Source organism: Pochonia chlamydosporia (assembly GCF_001653235.2).
Source record: "Pochonia chlamydosporia 170 chromosome Unknown PCv3seq00012, whole genome shotgun sequence".
Lineage (NCBI taxonomy): Eukaryota > Fungi > Ascomycota > Sordariomycetes > Hypocreales > Clavicipitaceae > Pochonia > Pochonia chlamydosporia.
In genome coordinates, this window is record NW_019154047.1 from 423,180 (window position 1) to 439,647 (window position 16,468).

The 16,468-nt window shown below is 49.3% G+C and overlaps 4 protein-coding genes across 4 annotated transcripts; all 4 read left to right on the forward strand.

The window, feature by feature from the left end:
- Positions 1-439: 439 nt before the first annotated feature.
- Positions 440-2,879, forward strand: VFPPC_11892 (restless-like transposase; the record flags this gene model as incomplete). Its single annotated transcript, XM_022428794.1, has 4 exons — positions 440-1,390; positions 1,450-2,103; positions 2,165-2,369; positions 2,428-2,879. The coding sequence occupies 4 exons, from the start codon at positions 440-442 to the stop codon at positions 2,877-2,879; spliced, it is 2,262 nt and encodes a 753-aa protein (XP_022283989.1).
- Positions 2,880-3,478: 599 nt separating this feature from the next.
- VFPPC_11891 (chromo (CHRromatin organization MOdifier) domain-containing protein) lies at positions 3,479-7,298 on the forward strand (the record flags this gene model as incomplete). The annotated part of the gene is made up of 7 exons (XM_018289941.2): positions 3,479-3,654; positions 3,706-3,961; positions 4,023-4,256; positions 4,316-4,419; positions 4,470-4,798; positions 4,851-5,484; positions 5,540-7,298. The coding sequence occupies 7 exons, from the start codon at positions 3,479-3,481 to the stop codon at positions 7,296-7,298; spliced, it is 3,492 nt and encodes a 1,163-aa protein (XP_018137032.2).
- Positions 7,299-8,932: 1,634 nt separating this feature from the next.
- On the forward strand, positions 8,933-10,707 carry VFPPC_18310 (hypothetical protein; the record flags this gene model as incomplete). The annotated part of the gene is made up of 2 exons (XM_022429942.1): positions 8,933-10,490; positions 10,670-10,707. The coding sequence occupies 2 exons, from the start codon at positions 8,933-8,935 to the stop codon at positions 10,705-10,707; spliced, it is 1,596 nt and encodes a 531-aa protein (XP_022285070.1).
- Positions 10,708-12,274: 1,567 nt separating this feature from the next.
- On the forward strand, positions 12,275-13,621 carry VFPPC_18311 (hypothetical protein; the record flags this gene model as incomplete). Its single annotated transcript, XM_022429943.1, has 1 exon — positions 12,275-13,621. The coding sequence occupies one exon, from the start codon at positions 12,275-12,277 to the stop codon at positions 13,619-13,621; it is 1,347 nt and encodes a 448-aa protein (XP_022285071.1).
- Between the last annotated feature and the right edge of the window lie 2,847 nt (positions 13,622-16,468).

The following is a 16,468-nucleotide window of genomic DNA, read 5'->3' on the forward strand; positions in this document are numbered from 1 at the left end:
AAAGAAAGTCTGCGTTTTAATTGGCCCAATTTGCCCGCAGAGATCTTATCTTTGTGATAAGACTTGCCAAATCTTCTTTTCTCTGCGTTTGCAAGAAGCCATACTGTCGCGAAATGCGTGCTTCCAATTTCTTACTATGCAAGAATACAGCCCGTAACTGTTTGAACTGTGCTGTTTGTTTCCTCGTTCCTTGTTCTCGCTAGACCGTTTCAACGTTCTCTTAAATTGATCAATCGTCCCTTCTTCCGAGCGTTTTGCTTTATCCCTCATAATTGCTTTTTCCGGCTCTCTCTCTTCTCATCACAACCGAAGTTGCCATGTTGTCCATTACACCAAGTCTGCTAGCAGAGTAGAAAGAGGCACAGTTTTCCGACAGATACTGATTGATCAAAAGCCTATCGCCCTTCACATTTGTGGCACTTAAGATTACTTGTTTACCATGGATTGCTCTAAGTTTACGATCAATACTCTGGTCTCTCAACCGATTGCTCCTCTTTCGAGTGCTCGGTCTTCAAGTGCTGGCCCTTCTCGAAGCAGTGAGGATGCTACTTCTGCTTCCATTCTTTTGCTTGATTTCGATATCACTCCATTCTTTCGCAAGATTTATCCCGAACCTCCCAAATTAGGCCCTTCAGGTAAACGGAAAGCTACAGGGAATGCTGTATATCGATGCCTCCATTGCCCTGCGGACACGCCATGGGAAAGCAAGCAGAAATCTAACGCTCGCAATCATGCTCGGAAGATGCATCCCAATATTGTTATAAACTTCGGTAGTAGCCTCGGTGTGGATTCGAATTCGGATGGTGTCGAGCAGCCTTTCCAGAAGCCCCGGATTGACCACTTTTACGCCCTTCAAGCCTCTGAATCATCTCTCCGCCGCGCATTTGATCGACGGCGATATATCCAGGCCTGGGTAGGCCTCTTAACTAGGAGGCGCCTTCCATTTTCTGCCGTTACCTGGGATGAGACGTCGGAATTAGTACTAGCGAGTAACCCGGCTGTGGAGGATTTATTGCTAACATCCCGGTCTGCTGCGATGCGGCATATATCTGCGAACTTCGATCTATATCGAACCAGACTTCGAAATTTACTTGAAGGCTCTTTCTCACTCGTGCACATCTCATCTGACCTTTGGACTAGTCCTCATCGACATGGTATTCTAGCTCTCTGTGCCAGATGGATTGATGCAGATTTAAAGCCTCGACGCGCGCTGCTAGGGATGCCGGAGTGCAAATTCAGCCATAGTGGAGAGCATCAAGCAGAACTCATGCTTGAGGTGCTTGAGGTCTACGGTCTTCCTAGAAGACTGGGATATCATACCAGTGATAACGCTACATCAAATGATACATGCCTGCAACACCTTTCGCGGCTTGTCAAGGAGAAGCATGGCGTAAGATTACGTCTCACCCGTTCACGCTTAATCTGAGGGCTAAACACATCATACTTTAGGGCGATTTCAACCCCAAACTGCGTCGTATCCGCTGTGTTGCACATATTCTCAATCTCTCCCTTCAGGCATTCCTTCTAGCCTCGTCAAAAGAAGCCCTGATCGCAGCCCTCAAAGCCGCCGATGATACGACAGGCGATGCGATGTATGAGCAGTTTTACGAAGCACTGAATACAGCTGCGGAGAGGGAATCGAGCCAATCAACTGGGCAGAAGCGCCTTTCGAAGAAGGGTAAATCATCAGATCCAAACTACCAGCGACTAGCCAACTTTTCTGGGTGGCGTCAGATCTCGGCTCTAAGAAAAATACACCATCTTGCTGTGTGGCTGCGAACATCATCAATTCACTCTGATCAGTGGGATCTGAGAGTAGGCCTGCGACTCGGCATTGATAACGATAACAGGTGGAACTCCTGGTATAAGCTACTATCTAATGCGCTACGGAAGAAGGCTGAAATACGACAGTTCTTTCTCGATTTTGAAAGAGAACTTGGTGATAATATACTGACTATATCTGACTGGGACCTTATTGAGCGGACGCAACAGTTTCTCCAACCATTTGCGGCCGCGACACTGCTTGGAGAAGGGGCAGGATCAAATCTCTCTCATACTTTGATGATCATGGATGCTTTGCTGCACCATTACGAGAAGGCAAAGGTAAGGAAGTCATGCTTTAATTCTCTGCAGGATACTCAAGGAAGTAACGATATGTTCTTAGAAACTTTATAGCGCCGAGGCTACTTACGATCCGCACCTTGTTCATTGTGTGGACATGGGTTGGTTCGTTCTAAACAAATACTACGCTTTAACCGACGAAACTCCTGCATACGCTGCTGCTCTCCTTCTTGATCCTTCAAAAAGGCTCAAATATATTCAGCACAACTCGGATATCGGCTGGATTGACAGTGCTGTTGAAAAGACTTGTAGGTTCTGGGAAGAGAACTATAAAGATGCTGGACGTAGGTGGTACTTGTCCATCAGCTAAAGATGAATCGACACACTCTCGGCGGCCGAGGAATGGTTTAGATGCTCTATTTGATGAGATTGCTGTATGGGAAGAAACTAATTCTGATGTGGATGATCTCGAAACATTTATCAAAAGTCCTCCGAATAGGATTACTTGCTCCCCTCTTCTCTGGTGGCTTAATCCTGAGCGGATCAAAACGTATCCACGCCTTTGTCGGATGGCTATTGATGTACTCTCGATCCCACCCGAATCAACAGATCCAGAATCAGCATTCTCCGGCGGCAGACGTACTCTCAGCTGGGATAGAGAAAGCATGTTATGTGAGAACGTGGAAAAGGTTGAGTGTATCGGCAACTGGATACGGTCGGGCTTTATTACGCTCTCAATTGAGGGTGGAAAGGGCATTATACTCGATACAGCTATTGATGTAGATGTAGATAGAGAGATTGATGATGAGCTAGATTGACTACTATTTGGAGAGAATTGATGGGACTTGTCCAGAAGTAATTTTACTTCCAACTTAGTAAATTTACTATTCTACTATCGTACTATATGCATATTATCTTTACTATCGTACTATCGTACTACGAAGTATAGTTTCTGGCGTAAAATCGATATTACACTTTTTCGCCGAAGTATACTTACTATTCATATAGACAGGTATGCTTCGCTGGTTGAGATGTGTGCCGAGAAAGGGATTTGTTGGGTTGGTGAAACTGTGGGGGTCCATGGATCTGGGATATCATCTGATACGTCCCAAGAGACTCCGAGGAAAATGCGGATCCGGCTCAGGCCAGACGGTCGAGACCGGGTGAGCCATGCATGGATGCCTGGGTGAGCCGCCCTCAAAAGGGTCGCGCGACCACCGCGCGACGCAACATCCTGCAACCAACATTCACAATTCAGTTTTTCGAAATATCGACGTGACCCCGACAATGTACAGGCTACGGAGAAGGAAGGATGTAGCAGTTTAAATGGAAGCCCTTTCCCCTCCGTAGCCTCGCGTTTTGCTACCATCCTCTTTCATTCATTGTCAGTCAGTTATCGCCCGGTTCTCCTGTGAGCATGTTTTCATCGAAGCAACGATTCCGACTAACTGATCCTGCGGCAGTTGCAGACCGCGCCAAATCCCGCGGCTGGAAGGCTGACGAACATCTTGAGAACGATAAGCAGAGGGACTTGAACAAATATGATGACAAAGTTAAGGAGAAGCAAGATCAGGTGCTTCACAAATACGCCATGTAAGGACAATGAGCAACAAAGGACATTCCACTCTGCTAATATGCACATAGTTGGCACTGGGACAGGTCCGGACGCAATGTCGACTTCGAACCGTACAAAGACGTACTGCTTCGCGAAGGGGTACCCATACCTCCTATTCAGGAGCTTAAGGATTTCTGGAGATTTTATAAAGATCAGTCGGTCGGAAGACTTCGTGAACGTCCCACTGCGCCAACGCTCAAAGCAAGAGCAAAAGAGTTCAAGGGCGGCTATATGCGTATGACTGGAAATCTCCTTAACGACGAAGATACCAGGGAAATTAATTACGTGCGTTTAACCAAGCAGCAGATTTTACCTTATTTTTTAACCTTCACTAACTATCACACAGTGGTTAAAAAATGTCCTGCCTTTCGAGGAGAAGAGTGGTGTTAAGGACATCGTGATGCCAAAGTACAACTATAAACCAGTTGACCTGGATCGGCACCTCGACGCTCTGTATACCAGGGGAGACCTGGGGATCACACACGAGAGGACTAGGTTTCAGTTCCACCTGATTCTCCTTATGTTTGCCAACACCGGAGCTCGAAAAGGCGGGCTATTAACAGATGGGATAAAGTACAAGGTAATGGTTACACTCCAAAATCTCAAACTCTAGCGAACATACTCTTATTGAGCCTCTAGGATATCCGACTTGTTCTCGAAAGAAGTGGCAATGGTGGTCGACGGTTTATTTTCGGCCATTACCAACGAACAGTTAAGAACAATAAGGATCCGGAGAACAATAAGTAAGATATACCCCTTGCGCCCGAGGCACGTTCGAAGCTGATGGGCCCAGGTTTGGTGCTACTGGCCGAGAGCATAAGATTCTTCGTTACAATGCTGTTTTTCTATTGCTACTACTTGCTATCGCAGACAATGCTCTTGATCGGGACGATTTCGTTCAGATTCTAAAAGGGAATGGAGACGGGCCAATAGAATGGAATGTTGCAGCCCTGGAGACTCCTATCTGCAGATCAGTCGATCGACAGGGTACGGTCGATGACACGAAACCCATGAGCGAGTTTGTTTTTTTAGGCATATTCAAGAAGCTCTTCATGGCAGAGTACGACTATTCGCGTGCTTCTATGCACATGATTAGGCGTGAAATTGGCAAACAGCTTGATGGTAAGTATTGTATCTCCATAGTCCAAGCATAAAGAGGTTGACTTGCGATTAGAGCGATATACTGAGGTAGAAAGATCTCAACACCTCACCCAAGCCGACAAAGCTGTATTTGGCCAAAGCTACGTTGCATTTGTTTCTTCCTGCGATGGATTTGCCGCATTCATGCGCGAGAAGCCGGATCATGCAGCAGTTGAATATTTCCAGGGTGTCAGTCAGTTCTGGCAGCCTGGCCTTCCCACCAAGTTGCCCGCCGCTTTAAGAGACAAAATAAACAATCACCCCGACATTTTGGAGCTGAAGAGAGAAATAAAAGCATCGGGATCCATCCGATCGGGAAAAAAAACTACGAAAAACCAGTTGAATGCTTTAAGAAAACGGCTTGAGAGAGGGGTTCTGGAGGAGCATCGCTCTAAATGCTTCAAAGAAAAGCGGCGAGATAGGTTACTGCGTGGCAGCCATCGCAGTGCGGAGGACGACGACGACGCGGACCCGCTTAATGATCTAATACCCGAGAAGGGCCGTGTTGCACAAGCCATGATGCGCACATTACCTGTTGATCATGCCAAACAGCCAGACATCATGCGAGATGCTCTTTTACTACTCACAGGATCTGGGAGCGTTTACTATCGTCCCCAAGAGGTGCCCAAGAATGAACTCTGCCCATATTGCGAGTTGGCAGTGAAGAGGTTCGCTAGAGGACGACTTCATCTACATAAGAGTATGTCACTGACTAGTTTGTAGCCTTCCTCCTCGACAGCGATCTCAGCATATTCACCGTTGTCGAAGAAAGTCAACAGCGGAGACTTTAGGCGTGAGCTGGACCGACCTGAAATTTTGCTACTTCTGTATGGCGTTCTATACAAGGGAGGATTGGCAAGATGATTGTCAGAACCACCTGTCACATCTAAAGCACTGCTGCTCGATTACGTACAGACATACGCTACTGCGTCCAGCCTTTTGCCCACTCTGCAAGCAGACAAAAGACCTCCCAGCGAGCGACCGGCTACAGTATTGGGAACGGGATGCCGATGCCATTCGTCATATTGAGGAAATCCACGGCTGGATTTGGTTATGCGCTGAATGTAACTTTTCATGCTATGGGAGACAGCCGGGCCTCTATCATCTTCACGACGCACACGGCTACAGCATCTCAAATGCTAAATTGATTCAAGGAGAGATCGCGGAGTCAGTACCAGATTCGACGACACAGCTAGTAGCTGTTAATTACAATGCGCCAAATGGAAGCAACAACTTTGAGTCTATATCGTTCCTGCCGTCGCCGGCGCCAGATCTGCCCCTTGAAGCTCGGGAAGAAAACTTCTACAAATTGCACACAATGCTAGACCCTCAACTCTTGGCTGGGAGCGATCCCTGCAGCGATACCTGCGCCGATCCTTCAACTGGAATGTTTTACGAGTCATCAACGAGCGATACGGCCTCATTTTGGGACGATACTTGCGACATGGATCCATTGGATGAACTCATGTCCCAATACATAACGTTCCCGGCGGATGCCGCCGAGGGTGGTCCGCTGCCTAATGAGATTTCGAACACTGGTGACGTGATCGATTTGACTGGCGACGATAAATTAACCCCACAGACGACGGAACCGTTATCTACCGAGCAGCACCGGCCGCGACAGCCTAACCCGGGAGACGACAACTCTGTTCCAGACCATACGGCCTGCCCGGCTGCGTCTCATCTATGCCCATCGCCAACTCTCCAAGGGGCCGAGGGGCGAGCCTCAGATCAGACTCGCCGAGATACAGATACATTGCGCTCGCTGCTGCCGGAGCGCAGAGAAAGCAACGTCGTTGCCGAAGCGAGCGAAATGAACCCAGAACCAGAAATCCGGACGAACTCGCATATAGACCACCAAAAAGGCAACAATCATCAGAGTGTCAAACAAGCGGTGCGAATTCGACTGAAAACTTCTTCGCCCGCTAAAAATGATAACAATCAGCACACCAGCCTGGCGACATTGATCACAGCACCTTCTCCGTCTTGTAAATTGCACTCTACAGACTTAGAAGGGCATAGTACATCTCCCAAACGGAAGCTCATAAGGCTACACCGTCAAAAGAGGCTAGAAGCGAGCGAGGATGATGAAAGCGTTCAAACCGAGCAGCCCGATCGGAAACGACAGAAAAATAATATCTACAAAGTCAAGCGTTATCTGGCCGTATGGGGCAAGATTTTCCTTGAATGGGACGATGGCACAACCGGCTGGGAACCGAAGAGCAACATTATAGACAAAGAGGGGTTGGCTAAATTCCAGGCGGAATACCAAGGCATTGACGAAGGTGTTGATATCCTCAATGTCAGACAATCCAGAGCCAGGGCGTATCAATTTCTTGTGCATTGGCATGGACGGCCAGATAGCGAAGATCGTTGGGTAGACGAGAAGTACATGAATCGAGATCGAATCGAGGAAATGAAAGCAAAGGCTAGGGTCAGTTCCAGAGCGTCTGGGCAGAAACGTGTTCGAAGAAGCCAATGACGCAGTTCCGCAGCAGTGAAATGCAAGCCGTCTTGCAATGGCACAGCGAGATGATCAGGAACAGTTTTTTAAGCCAGTAACAGTGCACCTGTCTATGAACGGGCAGGGTCTCATCGCTTAGATCTGAATTTGCAAACTGAAGAATTTGAATGCCATCATCAATATGAAGAAAGTTAGACTGCGGCTAGATATAAGTATAAATAAACAAACTGGCTCTGTCGTCGTCTTCCAATTTTCGTTTCAAAGCCGGCACCATAAGTACCGAGAGCGAGCGATATTGATGGTGCTCGGTGGGGAAGAGTATGTGGAAAGGCTAATATAACGCTCGCAAAATTGGCCCTGGTTCCTACAATGATCTGGCTCTCCATTTGGAATAAGAATGGTAGCGGGATATTAGCTGGGAGCATGGTCTTCCGTACCGCTGACGAATTGGGTGTTGGACAGTCCGCCGCGTACATACACCATCTTGTGAGCCTTCCTGGTTGTGAATGCAGACGAAACTAACACAAACTTAGTGTCTCTACTGACATCCCAGATATCCCCTCGATCATTATTAACAAGCAGCACCTATTCTTTCTGCGGTTGGAAGCGGCCAACGCAGGGAGGAAATATCCTCTCCTCTCTGCGCGCGAGTCGCGGAGTTACAGAAGTCAATTGTGTGAAGTGACTGTGAATTCTCTATTTTTAGCGTATGAGGCCCTATTGGATGGTCAACCGCCTGTCTGGAGCTAAACTTATAACTTGCCGTTGGCGCCCGGAGTCGCTATTGACCCGTTGTTTGGGTGCAATTGCCATTGCGACCGGCGTCTTGGGCAGTTACTGGTGCAATGCTCTCGCACCATCTGCACAATCTGGGCCTCGGACCAAACGAAGCCCCGAGGTGCTCCCCAAAGGCTCCCCCTTGTGTGACGCCACAGGCGCGTAAATGGCCACTGGCCGTCGCCTCACAGGTGACCCAAAGAGAAATTTCTCCTGCTTTGATTTGACCTTACATCCCGTCACATATGAGTCTTGCTTACCGGTTCAGGAATCGCATGAGAATGTAGACTTGAGTACCACATACTGACGGCTCCCTTGATCACATCACCGCAAATGTTGACACTCTGTGCGGGCAAAGGTATTAATAGTTCTGTCGCGGCTCTCAGGGGCTGTTAACTCCAAGATAGTTCCGAGATAGGACATGAATGAGATACCTGCGGCGTCCTGACTAAGTACAATGACTAGAAGTGAACTGGAAATGCTTCAAGGAAGCCATTGCCACTCAATAGCAGTGTCTGGTTTGCTGCACAATAGGATGACTTCAAACCCAGGTGATAGGAATGGATGCACATATGCCCAGCACCCTGCAAATGACGGGACATACCTCAAGGGCTGCTGTGCTCATACACGCAAGTGCCAAAGACAATTTCGATGCCTTCGCCAGTTTTCCAGAATCCGCTTTTAGAATTGTAAAAGCACATTTTAACTTGGCAGGTTCAAATAGGAACCGAGAGGTAATGGGTGAACTTGAGTTTGCACCTCAACACCATACACAGCTAAGTGTCACAACGAATGCGAAGTGCACAAGTTTCCACCCCAACGAAGTCGTGACAAACATTCATAGTTGAGAATCGAAATACGTCAGTCTGTCTAAGATGAAAGGGAAAGCACTAGGCATCGTTCAAGTCCCCTTATCGAACATACTCTGCGGAGATGGCCGCGGTGCCGAAAGGACCAGAATCGACCCAAATGGACGTCGAATTGTTGTATTTATCGGCAACTCAGATATTCCCGCAGTCTTAAGCAAGCTGCGTCTCACTGAGCTGCAGTTGGAGGCAGCCAACGCGGAGAGCAACTACCCTCTACTCAGCAGCCAAGCTGTGTGGTTTACGGGGTTGCGGAGTTCTCTCACAGAAGCTCACAGAATGAACCCACTCCTGCACCTGACAGCTCACCTGTACTCCGCAGATCTCTCCGAAAATCCATCGTCTGACGGACACACTTACACAAAGCTTCGCAAGTGTCCTGCAGACGGAGATCAAGCAGCACAACAGTACGCAGCACTATCACGGGCAAAACGGAGAGGTTTGAAGGCATTATATTGGCAGCCAGAAGTTGGCGCTGCTCTGAACGCCTTGGCTGTATTTCCAGGGATCATGCACGACCTTTGTCTCACTGACTGGCCAACGGAAATCGCCCCTCATCTCCAAAGACAAGTCGTTGCACACCTCAACCATGTACACGCCGTTTGGTGGTATATTACTGGAGGTGACCCTGTCCTCCAGCAAAGCGCTGACATCACTACGGTGAGAGCGTTAGAAGGCCGTGCTCCTGCACGGAGTCGGTCGGACTGTGCTCGGGTCCGCGAGGCCTTCGAAAGTGAGATTGCCTTCCGCGGAATAACCGATCCAAAGAGACGTCGCGCAATGATGCAAAGAACTTGCAATCTACTCGTCATGATACCAAGCTTGAGATCTTTTCACGCGAACATGAGGCACCTTTGTGTCATTGACCGGATACTCCGAACGTACCTAATTCCCCATGATTTGGATGAACCTGCCGAAGAAAAGGACCGGTCGCTTCGCTGGAAGTTGAGGCGGTTTTGGACGAGGCCAGCGCCGTACTTGGAAGTCCGGGAAGGGGAACTGCAATTGACCGTGGGTCGATCTTCGTTCGACCAGGCATACAAGCAGCTGGTCTTAGCTGCGCTTCGTCACTTCCCATCATTAGAACAGCCCGCCGACCCTGATTATGTTTGCCGTTTTCAGCAGCAGGCATATATCCTTGGCTTTCGTAACAAGTGTACTGACGAGGCAATGTGTGTAACGGTTCCGTCTCCGTCGCAAGGCACGGCACCCGTGCAAAACCAATTGGACGAGCCCATGCTCTTGGAGCCAGTACACCTACGATGGGGGCGTCCGAGTACGAAGCTCCTCAAATCAGTACAGGCCTCGGCATTTCTTGAGGGAAAGACCAATATCATCCCCAGCGAAGAAGGGCTAACTGTTCGATTTTTGTTGAATGACCTTTTCGATCGTTTTCTGAGTCGTGTGTTCGATATTGATAGGGATGTTGTTCTAATAAGCAGGGGGATGAGCACAGCCTGGCGATATCGAAGCTCAACTGGTCCACGGCGTCATATCACTTCCCAGCGAAGGCGGCAAAGGTCAACGTTCGTAGGGCCAAGAAATTATGGCTCAGAACACACAAGAGGTAAGAAGTTTCGCCTCATTTAGACAAGCGCCTGAGGAGATTTTTCGGTATTAAAATTTGTACAGCCTCAAGCAGAAGCAGAGCTGCCAGGGAATTGGGTGGTCACGTTGAGCCACCTACACCAACGAAAGCGCTCTGACGCAGGACTCGCTGGCTCAAAGCTGACACGTTGTGCGTAGAGAGACAGTTGGATGTCAACGAGGATGATGTCCGCTAATATGACACAACAGTTGAATTCAGCCGCAACTATCAAACGGAATTGTTGAGCGATTAAGCGTCTAAATTGTATCAGCAGCGTTACAAGATTGCAAATAGCAGCTGCAGGCAGCTAGCTTCCGACGATGATGTCACAATTGACCAGCTACATCGCTTCAATCAAGGCCAAGACCACCGTGAAGTACACCTAGGGGTCGCTGGGACAAAACCCCAAAATCGGTGGATAAATGTCAAAACGGGTTAGCGGCTTGGATGTGTCGCCCCACAGTACATCAGCCCAAGTACCTCAGTTCAACTTTCTTCAATTTATGTCGCGTTACAGCAAATCCGATTGTCAACGGGCCTGCTGCGGACCAGCAGCGCAGGTCTCAACCATCCCTACAATCTACAGAGACATCAGTCACTACTATGGCGGCGTAAGAGTACCCACACTGCATCTGATGAATGGTTCAGAGGGGAGATCTCCGTAGGAAGTGAACCCCAGTCGTTGATGATTGGTTAACAGGCGGGTACTCCGGAGGGATGCAATCCCTGTCGCTCATGATGAATGGTTGACGGGCAGGTATTTCCCTGCAGGAAGTCGCCCCGGGCGCCAATGATGGATGGTTGGGAGGCGAGATTTCTGGAGGGAAGTCGTCCGTTCTACACGATGAATGGTTCACAGGCAGGTATTTCCCTGCGTGAAATGGCCCCTGGCGCCTATGATGAATGGTTGGGAGGCGAGATTCTGGAGGGAAGTCATCCCTGCTGCACGCGATGAATGGTTGACAGACAAGTATTTTCCTGCGGGAAATGGCCCCTGGCGCCTATGATGGATGGCCGGATGCATATATTCCGCCAGGAAGTAACCCCTGGCACTTATGATGAATGGTTGGGAGGCGAGATTCTGGAGGGAAGTCATCCCTGTTGCACGCGATGAATGGTTGACAGGCAGGTATTTCCCTGCAGGAAGTCGCCCCGGGCGCCAATGATGGATGGTTGGGAGGCGAGATTTCTGGAGGGAAGTTGTCCGTTCTACACGATGAATGGTTCACAGGAAGGTATTTCCCTGCGGGAAATGGCCCCTGGCGCCTATGATGAATGGTTGGGAGGCAAGATTCTGGAGAGAAGTCATCCCTGTTGCACGCGATGAATGGTTGACAGGCGGGTATTTCCCTGCAGGAAGTAGCCCCTGGCGCTTATGATGGATCGCTGAGACGCCAGACTTCTGGAGGGTTGCACCCCAAATTAGCTCGGCAACAAATAAATGATCCCGATTGGTTTGGCTATGCCAATGAAATGGCTGACCCCTCTCTGTTGTCTGACCAATCCGGCATGGAGCATGACTCATTTTCCCTAAAATAGAACAAAACTATATTAGCATACAAGAAGACTCTTGGAAATAGAATTCAGCATCCATTTTCTTCGAATTCCGTTCTTCAATCGCGAAACGAGCCAAACCGCTCCAATGTATTCTTCCCGTCCATGGACCGCGGTGGCGTATCCACCACTGGTCGCAACAATGACGAGCCCTCCAGGCGACAAACTCTCCAAATCTAAGGCCCCTATATTTAAAAAAGGTACAAGCGATGGAAAAGTCTGGAGTAGGCTATTTGGGAGTGGTTCAAGTTCCTCTGCGGCAGATGCAATTTGTGGAAGAGGTAGGAGAGCGGTTGCACGACACACGACAAACGGAACGTCTCCAAGCACTCTTTCAAAATACTGCAGCTGATCATGAAAACTGTAGGCATTGGGTTGATGGCTACATCGACAATACTGAAGTGTCATCCTTTGTAAACAAGCTGGGTCTGTCCCGTCATGAACTCAAACAGCATAACCTAGATGGCAATTACCCTCGCCTTGATGACCAGGTCGTGTGCTTCACTCAGGGTCGTCATCGAATCGAAGCGGCCAGCAACATTAATCCATATGACCTTTGGACGGTCAGGCTGTCATGCATGAGCCTCTCGCAAATCCAAACCAACCAGATAGTGAAATCACGAACGGAGCAATATCAGCATGAGACGCCAGATTCAGACGGGCGTATATACTCTAAGCTGCGACAGTATGGGGACAGAGGGTTCGAGTTCCACGAGTGGCATCAGCGCTTGAGTAAAAAGAAACAGTATATCTTTCGAAGAATCACTCAGCTTTGTCCCATGGTGGAGGCACTTGATTTGCTTATACAGCTTCCAGGTGTCCTTGACTTCCTGCAGCTTGGATGCTACGGCACAGTTTTCGACAACCGACTTTTTGAAGAGTGTATCACTGGCTGGAATCTCATATCTGCAGAATGGTCAAGGTTTACCCTTGGCAGTAGGCTTCTACAAAGTTCTATTGACAGGGACACGGTGGTCGCTCTCGAAGGCCGTGCTCCGGCCGCCAGTGAAGCAGACCGGGAGTGGATTCACCAGGCGTTCACAAGCGGCCAAGTTTGGCCGAGAATTACGGACCCACAGCAACGATGTGAACTGGAGAGTCGAGTGCAATCGACCACAGTCATAATACCAGGCCTTCGTTGGCTGCAGGGCAACCTCCTGTATCTGAACATAGCTGCCCGCATCATTTGGAAGCTGATTATCCCTGAGAAGGAAGGGCGAAAGGCTGAACGTAAGAAGCTGTCGTTGCAACAAATTTTACAGAGCTATTGGGTCGCGTCCGAGTCCAAGTCGTGCGTTGAGATCCAAGAAGGCGTATTTCAGCCCGTGTATGGTCCGGCGTCGTTCAATTTAGCGTACAATCAGCTGATGCTGGCCGCTCTTCGCCAATTTCCCTATCTGAGCAAGCCTGAACCCAAGGGAAAGTTCACTAGACTTGAATTGCGTATCACTCTTCCACAAGAGGGCAGCTCTTCTTGGATTTCGCAGCTCCGTTATCCAGCAAGGAGTCGCCATTGTGAGTCCACCATTCCAGCCTCGAGAATGGACGATATGTGAAGACTCGACTAGTTTCAACGAGGTCAAGTATTTCAGTCAAATATACCATCGTTGGGGGAAGCCGCACGTGCATGTATTTCGGGTAATCCAAACGTCTGCATTTCTCCCCACGCTCGCTCGCACCACAACTCATTCTGAAGTTGATATAATCTATGTCTTGCAAGATTTATTACGGACCTTTGTCAAACCTTGCAGCGTTGACCGCGATTTGTCAGGTCGGTGTATATATCTCAACGTGGGCGTCGAGGCTCTTCAATACCATTCCGCCGTGGTTGGGACTAGGCCCGCAAATGGTCACACTCGCAACACTGGACTGCGGACGATTGAGGAGGCTAACGAATCCAGTAACAACAACCGCTACGGCTTTAACTATCATACATGTACCCAACCAGAACCAATAAGTAAAGTATTCATGCACGACCAAGTTAGAAGGAGAGACGGTATAATCAGGCGTGGCGGCACTGCCACATCGTCGTATGTCTCCTATGATGGTGGGCTAGGGACAAGACCTGGTCCGCCTGAGCCACAGCGTCATAGGGACTCCTATCGGTCTTCCGCAACCGGGGGACCGGGAGGGTTGCTGGGTCAGCCATTGGCAATTGGCCGTCACCCATCTGGAATGGGTGACGTCTTCGAGAGGCAAAGCTGGTTTGTGGAACAGGGCCACCGTATTATGTCTAGCGACGAAAGTAGCTCATTTGAGAGTTCTACTTACTCGCGATCCGCTTTACCGAGTCCACCTGTGACTAGTCAAAAATACAATGCCGTTGGACAGCTATCAGATGAGTTCAGGCAACCCTCTGTCAGTTCTGTACATTCTCGCTCCACTATTCCAACCCCGCCGGTGCGTTCAGCGGCCCAGATAGTACCCAGCCAAGGGTGTCGACCTCACAGGAACGCTAGCCATTCTCAGTCTCGAAAATTGAGGCCGTTGTTACCAGCCACAAATATTGACCGTCCACTCTTCACAAAGTCTCCAAACATTCAATCCAGCAAACCAACAGCGCACTCATTCAATAGTCATAATGGACCAACGGAGCGGCAATTTGGATCCCACCACTCTATACCTCAAAAAGAAGGCCGATACGAAGTGGCTCCGAACCTTTGGCAACACATCGTCAGTCCGACATTGTCCCGCTCTACAATCCCAAACCCTTGGTCTAGGTCTCAGGCTTCCTTGTCTTCGCTGCAAAGCAACTCAGAAACGGAGACAATCTGGTCAAGCCAATGCCATGATGATCGGCCAGCCTTCGCCAACCCCAATCAGTTTAGCCGCAGTGCGTCGTATATTCGTGCTCAGTTGTCTCCGTCTATTGCGACCAGATCTACCAGGTCCCGATCACCTTGCCCGACACCTCGAGTGCCCCAAAGCAGCGGGGTTTGCTTTATGGAACCGCATAAAATGGAAAACTTGCACAGATTCCTTCGCACTTTGCCAAGAGGAGCCAGCTCTAGTCGTCCGGATGGATGGCAAGGCTTCGACGATAGTAACGATCTTGAGACCATCAGTATGTAGTTTGCATAGTTTGCATGGAGAGATGGAGAGATGGAGAGATGGAGCAATATGGAGACTTAAGACATTCACCACTTAAGCTGTGTTCCCGCCTTGAGAAAGCGAGTGTAGAGGTCGAAGTCTTGTCACATTTGATTAGCAGCGATATATCCAGGCCTAGGTTGGCATCCTAACTAGGAAGCGCCTTCCGTTTTCTGCAGTGGCATGGGATGAGACGTCGGAATTAATACTGAGGAGGGTGTATTGCTCACATCTCGGCATGAGGCAAATATCTGCGAGTTTCGAACTATAGCGAACCAGGCTTCGGAGTTACTTGAGAGCTCTTTCTCAGTCGTACACATCGCATCTGACCTTTGGGCTGGTCCTCATTGGTATGGTATTCTTGCTCTTCGTATTAGACGGATTGATCCCGATTTGAAGCCTAGAAGAGAGCTCTGCAAGGCAGCCCAGAGTGCAGTGTGTCCAATAGTGTGAAACCATATATGACCAAGCAATTTTCCTGACATCATAGGGTACTAAAAAGGAAATTTTGTTGGAAATAAACATCACGTTGCTAAGGTTATTATCTTGTTGGGGAGACATTTTCGTGCACGTACCGCTCCAAGGCACGCACGCGATATGGTAAAGTCGTTGCTTGCAAATTGGCTGCCGTTTTCGACCGCCTGCCCGCATGGGCAAGGCGCCGCCCCCGCCCCTCCAGCGACCCACTTCCACCTCCCGCTGCTTTAGGGAAATCTATAAGACCACAACCAAACCCAACTTCCTTCTTCCCACTCCTCATCTCGGCCTCCCCTTTCGTTCCATTGACCTTGTCGATTCCCACTTCTCTCTCTTGCTGTCGCAGGTCTCCATTTCTTGGGTCGCGTCGGCCGCATCATTGTTGGGCTCAACAGGCTCCGCTTCGTGTCGCAACTCAATGTCCCGAAATGCACACATCTGTTCGGCAGACATCATCCACAATACGAGTTCCTCACGCCATGTCGCCCAGCACCACTCATCCGTCTCTGCCATACATTAAATCTACAAATCTACAATCCGCCGCCGAATGACCTCAAAGCGTTTGCCAACTCTACAAACTCTGGAACTTAGCAACGTGCTTCTCCCATCGAAAAATCTTGCAAAGATGGCCTGTCGTCGATGACCTGCTCTAGTGATGGGTTGCCTCCAGTGCTCGGACTGTCCGGAAGGATTTTCAATGCTTGCAGTAAGGTAGGGGCTGCTGACGCGGCCAAGCCTTGCCGCTATCTCGCAAGATTTGCCTTATCCGGCCCCCCCACGAAACTCGTGAGACTTGACCGCTCTGATTTCGTCATCTGAGGCTTTTCAGCTGATCT